This window comes from Mycetomoellerius zeteki, unplaced genomic scaffold, assembly GCF_001594055.1.
Source record: "Mycetomoellerius zeteki isolate Tzet28-1 unplaced genomic scaffold, Tzet1.0 scaffold206, whole genome shotgun sequence".
NCBI classification, from domain to species: Eukaryota; Metazoa; Arthropoda; class Insecta; order Hymenoptera; family Formicidae; genus Mycetomoellerius; species Mycetomoellerius zeteki.
Window position 1 is genome coordinate 1,156,317 of NW_017257021.1, and position 10,474 is coordinate 1,166,790.

At 32.4% G+C, this 10,474-nt stretch overlaps 1 protein-coding gene across 1 annotated transcript in view; it reads right to left on the bottom strand.

Moving 5' to 3' along the window:
• Window positions 1-8,298: 8,298 nt before the first annotated feature.
• LOC108722500 (guanylate cyclase 32E) overlaps window positions 8,299-10,474 on the bottom strand; it is a 21,784-nt gene continuing 19,608 nt past the window's right edge. The window contains 5 exon segments of the mRNA XM_018447646.1: window positions 8,299-9,000; window positions 9,002-9,185; window positions 9,484-9,582; window positions 9,642-9,786; window positions 9,928-10,026. Coding sequence (XP_018303148.1) covers window positions 8,415-9,000; window positions 9,002-9,185; window positions 9,484-9,582; window positions 9,642-9,786; window positions 9,928-10,026 — 1,113 coding nt within the window. The 3' untranslated portion in view covers window positions 8,299-8,414.

A 10,474-nucleotide genomic window follows, 5' to 3' on the forward strand; every position in this document is an offset into this window, starting at 1 on the left:
TGATTGAATTTTTTTCAACTTTATCACACGTAATGACCTGCCGCTATTAATTCTACGCGAGCAAGATGTCGCGCGGCATATTTGGCACGTATGGCGTTGAGACGTACACTCATTTACACTCTAATTGTTTGCACATCCATAGTCTGTTGAATGTAATCTTATTTACGAGTAGAAGTTAAGCAGCCTAACACTGTTTGCTCAGTTCCGTCGAGAGCGCGAGATACTTTGCTTCCCGGGCACGTACCGTAAGAGCGATTGATGGTCATAAGTATGGCTTTACGGCTTTAATGACACAACGTCGTTATGTCTGGAAGAAGGTTGTCGATGTTCCATGTACCACGTGATCGTTCGATGAAATTAGAAGCGATCCGATATCAAGATAAAACAAATTAGAAAGTACAATAATTTATTTATGATTACAGCTACGTCTCGAGATCATTTTTACAAATAAATATTTAAATATTTAGAATTTATATTCTTCGAACATTAAAAGGTTATTGTTTGGCTCGTAGCCCTCTTCTTTTATTATTATTAATTTAATTTTATTGAGCCATATTGTTACTTATATAATTTATATTTTGTTTAGCATTTCTAATGCATATTTACACATCTTTTGCGAGCGAGTAATGTAGCGTTAAACATAGAGTCGGATCGACTAAATAAAATTTATGTAAATTCGTCTTTGGCCGCAACATCCTGACTGCGAGACGCATAAGTCGCGATTACACGTGCTTGTAAAACATGCTGATCGACATTTAGGCTGCGCGTGGGTTGGTGAAGTAAGGGGCAGGAACCAAGCTGAAAATCGGCCGAAATGTGCAACTAAATTCCAGCTCTGACGTAGAAGATGGCAGAAATGCCAATTGGGTGTTAATACTGTTATCTTATCTTTTTTTTCTGTGAGTATCAACATTCGACGTTTGTCATGTATGATATATTGGTAAACATATCAGATATTGCTAAAAAACGATCTTCCTCTCGTCGTCCTCGCGAGCGGCACTCTATGCAAATTAAGGTTTGATTTCGTGACATTCCATAGACACCGAATTATCTTCATCCGTTCTGAAAATAACGCTAAAAAAAACTCGAGAAAATATCATGTAGGAATAACAATGATTTACCGCAGCTGACGCGAAGCGACGGGTAATGCGTCGCACACTCACTCCTGCGAAGAACAGTTAGAATTCGCTCGTTACTCGTTAGCTTAAGTCGAAATGAGATCGCGATTGATGATTATTCGCATTGCAGTTTGCACAGATGACTAAAACTGAGCCTGAAAAAGGCAATCACTGCACGTTGTATCCATAATGTAATTTGAAAGTTTCCTTCTCTAGGACGCCGGGATGACGAGACACAATTTCTATCTCCCCGTGACACACACTCGTTTACTCGCTCACCCTGCGACGAAAACGAATTGTTCACGTACATACAGTCATTTTACATAAGATGTAAATTAGGTCCAGAGCTCAAAATAAATTTGTCGCCGCGATCGACATTGTTGTCATTTAGTCTGATTTCTATCGGTACGATTTGTTCAGCCGATGCTCGAACTCAATGTCTTCGAGCAAATCACATTCGGATTTCCTTGCCTTGATATAAACGTAGAGGATCCAATCAGACTTACAAAATTGACTTTAGAATTCCGTACAGTAATTCAATTATCAAGATAACGACTATTTCGATGGTCGTTATCTTGATAAATTATTCTAATTAATCGAGTCGAATTTATTATTATTAAAATTCATATACAAATTATCAAAGATATATTAATATAGAGATTAGAAAGAAATATTTTTTTTAATTCACTAATTAATATTTAACAAATATTAGAAACGAAATTAACAATAGGTCGTTGACAATAATATGGAGTTTTAGCCAAATCACGTTTGAAGTAATGATTAACTACCTAGCTAATTAAAAATTTCGACCAACACTTTGAGTGTTACGTTCCGATATTACGTTTTTTATGGTTACAAGAAAGAAAAGGCGTGTACATTGTTTTTTATAGTTTCGAGAACATTCGGATATAAGCAAGTCCCGAAAAATGTTTGTTTGATTTGATTAAGAAAACGTTGACTTTCTATTGGATTATTGTATTATTGTGATTAATGTTGATATTTGTAAGCCGAGATTGTTTCTTATACGTGACTGTTAGGTATTTAATTAAGAAAAAGCTAGTACAAATGAGAATATAATGTGAAAAAATAATTTCACGAATTTGATTTTAAACATTAATCTTTAGATGTGTGAACGAAGACATATTTTTTTAAATCTTACAACTTTTTCCTTTTAAGTAAAATTTGTTATATAACTTACAATTCATTATTCCATTGTATTTTTTGCTTTAAAGATGACACTGACTATAAATTCATCTTAAATTCATCTGAATATGTTTTGCATGATTACTTGTTAAGAAAAAAGGTTTCGCTATGGCAAAATCGATATCTGACCTAGTTCGTCGAAATACGTTGTTAAATCTGAATATTAATTTACATTGGCGTGTTGTTTGGTGGGGTGACACCGGCTCGCTGTGGAGGTGCTTTCTGAGCGCACCAATCGTGCTTCCCCGGTTGGCTTCTGTAGGGGATGAACCCCGCCCTCTTTACTCTCGTATTATTGCCACCTCTACTTCCAATGACAAAAACGAGATGTATACCTGACAAACAGGGAGGTAGAAAAGCGATACTGTGTGGAAGGGGATGGGAGATTTCTCATTTGCCTTGTTCGCTGTATATTTAGATATTTTTTTATTTCAAAGGTACTATCGTTATATTTGAATTTACGTTAAATGAAAATATGCATTTTCTATCTACTTCTATCTCTTCTTTGTTTGTTAACTAACATATTCATATGACCTTTTGCAAAATTTGTTTTTCCCATCTACGTCCTCGTTTATTAACTAACGTATTCATATGACCTTTCGCAAAATATCGGTCAAAATGAAATGACATTTGAAATATTAGATTAAAACGCCGAAAGCATATTAATAAAATTTACATTGAATTTTTTAACAATATAAAATGAAAATTCTTCGGTAAAAAAACACATTAAACACACATGAGCGCGAAAAGCGCCATATAATCAAGACGATTCTCTCCGTTCCTAATAATATTTTTTGTGAATCAATACATTTTCCAGTTCAAGTAAACTGTGTAGAATTTTTTCCTAAACTTTTATAAATCGCGACGTTTTTCAAAACACATTCGCGATCTAGTGTGTATGTGTATATGTGTGAATATCTATCTTTAATAAATAAATGAAAAAACGGAAGAGGGCTGAACTAATTATTTATTTATATTATTTATTTATACTACTTCATTTATTAAGTATTATTTATATTTATACTACTTTATTTATGCCACACTGTACTACTCCTAATTTAATTTTTTATTGAATACAATGTTATAAATCTATTTCTCAGATACCTACATAAAAGTGACTGTATATGGTCAATAATATTGATCAGTAATATTGAATCAGTAACTGACAGTATGCATCAATATTTTTGGTATTTATACAATCTTACACGATCAGTATTATTGACAATATATTTCACTTTAGTTTTACATATATTATCTATTGCATTATTGTGATATATACTGTGACATGAATCCTAATAAAGCGATACTGATGATTGAGAATCAAAATCTAAATCATCGTCAGTTTATTCTACGTCAATCCATCAATATTAACCACACGTGATCAGTAACGTCAGTATTTATCAGGAGACGCGGTAGTGTCTCGGCGCTAAGCCAAGCGCAACGATACTATCGTGATTTCTTTACGCCGAGATTAATACGAACAGTATTATTGATCGTGTAGGATCACCTTAATGAGGTATGTGTGGAAAACATCCTTATTTCTTATTTCTGTTGATAATAGCATTGACATCAAAGTCGGTGCGAGTCATTTTTAAACAGAAGGAGTTTGATAATTGTAGTTTATTTCAAAATTTGGTTTTTTAACTCTTATCGTTGTTGAAAATCCTACTTCACACGTGATTAGTAATCTATAATTTTATTCATAGCAGTGCAATCGTACTCTGTTGCGTTAGAAAATCATTCTATCTATGACCTTTTGGATTTTATTTAGAATTTATCACGTCAAATTATGTCGCGCCTTGTACGTTTTTTTTAACGTGAGCGTGTTGGTGATTCGGACTCTCGTTCATTTTTTTCTTTGTTATTGATCGATATTCGGGTTTGATAGCCAGATGGAACTCACGTTTAAGAACGCGTGCAAAGAGTTTTGCAACAATTCAACAATGTTCAGCAGTGTCGTTCTCAGGGAGGCAAATATACCATTTGAAAATTACGGCGCCGCTTGCAACCTGTACAAACAAACGGCTATTAGGTACCATTATACGATAATAATGCTTGACGTCAAATATTATATGATTTCGCTGCGTGAATCCGGGCTGTTTAAATTGTTCGGTTTGATTGAATGATGGCCACCGCTCTAAGTTGGCCGACAACCGCTTTAACGTAAATAAGACAGTACCCCATTCTGTATACCTACTATAAGAGTCGCCTCGTTATACAGGGTGTCCGCTTGCTTGTGATGATTCTTGTGTTTTTATCTGTTTGTATACGTGTATACGATGTGTATTCCCGGTAAAAGATTTGTCATGCATGAATATGTATAAATATGTATAAACATACATAAACATGTATAAATATTCATCAACATACATAATTTTATAAGAAATATGTCTTATATATGTTTATACATTATACTCATGCATGAACAATTTTTTTACCAAGAAATTTGTATGTAATTGCGTTGGATCTCGCAAACGACCAAATCATTACATCAACATTTTAAACACTATCCGTCTTTATTTTTGTTTATATTAATATAAATAACGATGAATGATGAACGATATCTAAAGTGTTGATACAGTGATCAATCTACATGTATCTGTGCCAATGGTTGTAAAGCAAACTAGAATTGTAATTACGCTTTATAATTGTTCTATTCATATCAATTTTGAACTTTGTCGTATCGCAGTCATTAATTCAAGCGTTTGGGTTGCATTTATTATTTATTATTCAAGCGTTTATCGATGCATTTATTATTTTTTAGTAATTAAATTATCTGTTAGGTAGATAACGATATGTTGAAACGATTGCGAGCTGAGAATGTGTCTTTAACGCGTTTTTAAAGCGATTCTATCCTAGATATTAATTTCAATCATTGTGATCAAGTTCGAACCTGCTGCGATCGTCTGCGAACGCGCTTACGATAATTCATGCAATAAATTTCGGAGTCAGTTTTGTATTTGCATGGCTCGTTTGCGCAAAAGCGGAACATACCGTCGGCGTCGCCGCGTCAGTTTTATCTTTGCGCGGCGTTCCCACGATGTACCGAACCATGAAACTGAAATCAATATGTTTGGCAGGAAATGGAAGTAGTTACTTGTAACTACTGTTACCTTGTTGTAATAACGATTTGGTAATGACGTTACGATTTTTTTATGATGATAATGCAATACCAGATTTGGAATTAATAGTCAATAGTTACTTATAACAGATTAAAAAGTTATTCGTTATTGAAAAAATATGACGTAATTTTTAACTCGTTATTTTTTAATGTAACTTATAATAAATTTACGGCGTTACTCGTTATTACTTATTATCTTTTTCAATTTACTTTTCAAAATGATTTTCTTAACCTCAGCATAACCTCAGCGTTTAAGTTATTATATATAAGCGTAACGTATTAGTTATCATTACAGTCATAAAAATTTGCAACATCATTATCAAATTGTTATTATAAGAACTAACGGAAAAGTAACTCTTCCATTCCCTGATTTTTGGTTTTGCATTCTGTGATTGAATTCTGAAATTTGTACAACGCATTACCATCAAAATAGATTACCATTGAGTCGTATATAAAGACTTTTATCTTTGCATAATTTGATTATTAGTCGAATTAATCAATAAAAGTGTGTTTTAATATGTTATACGATTTAATTTTAATACGTGACGTATAAGTAAACGGCTTTCCCGCTATATTACATATCTTCAACGTAAATTTAGAAAAAGTATACTAAAATGAAATACATCTTTAAATTCTTTTAATGAAATACATCTTTTTAAGGACAAAAACATATAGCATGAGAATGCGTTTATTATTAATTGATTATTCTTTTATTACATTCGTTTTCTTTCACGAGGCAAACTTTTTGTTTTAACAAAAATCACCATCGCTGTTAAAACATCGATATGTTGCGTGAAAAAGGAAATAGCGCATGGCCCCTGAAAGATGTACGTCGAGATACATGTTTGTGTAAATGATGCATATAGCAGGAAAGTTAATTGGAAACGAAGTGGTCGTATTTTGATGGCGCAGAAACATTTTTTAGGCAAATAGTCTAAAATCACATAAACTGTTCATTTGCTTTTTTCTCTCTCTCTTTTTCCCCCCTTTTTTTTAGCGCCGTGGGCTATCATCCTTCAAGCTACAAGCCACTACACTGTTTTATTTGATGCGTCCGTCATATTGATTTTTTAAATATTAACTGGCCAGTGTAGGCGGACGATAAACGAGGAATAAAAGCATAGAAACGTGTAAGCTATATGCGTAATATCATGCTGACTCGCGCCAGTCGAGTCTAATTAATTTCCTCAATAATAATAACGTAATGGATCTTTCTGCGTTATCGTCGCCGTTCTATCATGCATTGTTCACGTGTGTCGGATTATGTCTGAAGCCATTGCACTTACGTATGACGTCTGCACAAACTAAGTCGTGTATTGTTAATGTATACACAGTGACGGCGAATTTTGAACACGGATAAAAACGTAAATTTTTTCCCATTTTCTGTATATATTTATCGTACAAAGTTTATAAAAATAATATTAAATCATAAAAATAATTATTTGAGAAAGAGAGAAAGAGAGAGAGAGAGAGAGAGGAATAAAAAAATAGAATATAAAAATAAGTTATTATTTTATACTTAAGAATTGTGCAAATTATAGTTAATACAGAAATTAAAAGTAAATATATATGTGATGTGTTGAAAATAATTTCTGCAACAATAAAATATATTGATAATTTCTTTTTATTTTTTACGAATATACATTTTAGTTTAACATTTTCTTGATGTTTTCTAAACGTTCTGAAGAGACAAAAGGAAAGAGAAAGAAAGATATTATGTGTACATATATATATATATATATGAAAACAAATATTTTCCTGAAAGTAAATGAACATTGCTGAAAAATATTTAAAAATAATATTTTTCTCTTTTTTGATTACTAACGATTTGTTGATTGTGTAACGTTAAAAAAATTCATCTGTTTTTACATATAATGTTTGGCGGTTATATGAAAGTAGTCAGAGACAAAGATACTTATATTAACATTGACTAGACATTTATTTAAGAAGCACGAGCCTTTTATAATTGTACTAACGTAGGGAATATATTGTCGTTATGCGTTGGGAGAGCAAAAAATATATATATATATATCATTGTTCCTTCCTACAAGCGACACAATATAACACAGTGATCATCTCATCCTTGTTTAACATTGACGAACAACAAGGATGTAATGATACACTGTGCCTCATACCGTGTCATCTGTGTCGCTTGTTGAAAAGCATACTAAATCAACTCAGAAATTAACAATCTAGTACTAGTACCTATGCGCTGATATACTAATTAAAGGCCGATATTCTTATGGTTAAAGCTGTTCATTAAAACTAAAAATTTATGTAGTCAAGGGTAAGAAATTGATAATGAGTAGAATTAATTTTATGATTTATCAGTTTTGTAGATATGTATATGCATGTAAAACTAAATAATACTCAATATTTATTTAAAACTATTAATGAAACCGATTTTAATGTTATCGTCTGGGTTTTGTTAAAATAAACAAACAAAATATGATATTTAATTTACGTTGCTTATTACTTCTATTTTTCTTGTTTTCCCCCATTTTTCCTTCTTTTTTTATTGAAAGTACCTAAAAAATATCTAAATTTTCAGATACTTTTTATTTATATCTGTATCTATATCTAGGTAATTGTAAAAAAATGTATCTATACTTATATCTAAATACTTTTCCCACACAATACCTATATCTATATCTAGATATCTTTCAAACGGTATCTGTTCCAACACTGTCTATGTGTAATGTTTGTACGTACAGTGCACTTTGGTTCTTTATATACTGTAAGCGAGAAACTTTTTATTGTAAACCTTTTATAATAGTTAAAGTGTACCGTACTAACTGGCACTAAATTATATGATAGGCAAATTATGGATTATGTTGTTTTTTTATGTGTCCGGTGTATTTGTTTGTGTTCTTGATTGTTAAGTTAATTCTACAGATATATTTCTATACATATAAATGAAGTATATAATTTCATAAATTTTGTTATCATGTTTAATAACGTTTGTGGTGATTTTAAATCTCTGAATCCAAGCGACCACCCGGATAATAGATTAGTGGTGTCATCACATCCCACCTATCGATTTCTTTGTATGACTGCACCGCTCTCTTTTGAGCATTCAGTTGTGCTATGCTATGCTTGGGACTGTTAGGTACCGATTTACAAGTAAGTTGGAGTATCCCGGGTGTATTGAAGCGGAAACTTTTGGCTTCAGGACGTAGAAAACATGACTCGTTACCGAAGATCAGATTGCTTCGAAATAGCGATACGTTCTTGATGTTTGACGACAATTCGTGTTTCATCAGTTCCGGCTGGGTTTCCTGATCGTAGAGCTTCTCGACGCAGGGACATGAATTGCTGGAGGATTGCCAGTTTTCCATACAGGACGATCGTAATACGCATGAAACCTTCGTTTTGCATGGACTGTTGTCGGCTATTGATTTTGATTGACTCACCCTGGAGCCTTTTTGATCAAGTTGATCTGAACTGGTAAATCGCAAACGTTTCGGAGAATCGCTGGAACATCTCATGAAAGTTAATCTGACGAGAGATTTGTTCTTTAGAGAACTTCGAGGAATTAGAGCCACGTTGATTTTTTTTACCGCTTTGTTTGCTTGCTCTTTCCTTGCTATGCTCGCTACGTAATATCGGATCTTCTCCGATCAACCAATACGTTAGACGTTCGCCTTTTCCTTTCATGGAAACCACCCCTCGTTCTATAAGATTAAATCCTCCCAGCTGATCTAACAGCTGCTTTGTCTCATAGCTGCACTGAATTTTAAGCGCTACAAAAACACAGATCAGATTTGTGTGTAAGAATTATATGTTTTTTTTTAATTATCTCTATATTATTTAGACAAGAAATAAAGATTGAAGCTATTATATACAGGATGTTCTATACATTCTGAAGCTATTATATACAGGAGCATAAAGTATCACGTCTTGTACTTCGCAGGCGTAAATTTTGAAATACTCTTTATATATAAGGTTTTGCAATTTCAATTATTTGTGACATGTTTATATATTTACATTTATTTTGTTTAATTAAATGTACTTTAAAAAATAATTTTTAATAATACTCACGTAATCCTGTAGACTCCATCCGACTAGCAGTGTTTACTGTATCACCGAATAAACAGTACCGTGGCATTTTTAATCCAACAACGCCAGCGCATACTGGACCTACCAAAAAATTATTATTACTCATTGTTATTAGACATTCTTTTCGCTTTAAAACATACCGGAATGTATTCCTATGCGAAGTTGTAATTTATCAAACGGTCTGTGACGTATGATAAACTGTTTAATGGCATCTAAAAGACACAACGACATGCTCGCTATTTCACTAGCATGCTGAATATCATTTCTTATCAGCAAACCGCTTACCTAGGAGACAAAATTTGATTGAGACAATGGAGTTAAATGACGGAGTTATTCGATAGTTTTTTTAATACACAATTTTCTTGTCCACTACAAAGTTATATTTTAAATAATTGCCATAAACAATTTTACTTTCGTAATACTCACCACCATATAAGCATCTCCGATTGTCTCGACCTTATAAACGTTATAGTTTTGTATCGTCGAGTCGAAGCATGTATATAAATCATTCAGGAAGTCAACTATCTGCACGAAAGAAGTAGGGTATGTAGCTATGTATAATTATGCATATGTATAACTATATATATTCTATGTATATGCGCATATATATAGAATATATAAAAAGCAAAATTCCCAAATGCATATTCTGTCCAAAATTTCATTTTTTTAGTTAGAGGTAGCGTAGTGTTCAATGTTAAAAGATTCATATTATAAGCTATTCTGAGATGTTCAGAAAGCATTTTTTCATCGTTAGTTTATATGTTGAAAAAACATAGACATTTCGAAGTGTATTATATTTTTTAACTAAAGACAAACAAAATGCATTTGTTTAACATTTTTAGCAATTGTTTAGCAAATTTTGTTTAATATTTCACATCCCACTTCTGTAAAGTGCGTAATTTTCTTGTGTACAGAGTTTCTTTCTTTCTCGTTTTTTGAAAATTACAAATTTTGGACAAAACGCATTTTGAAA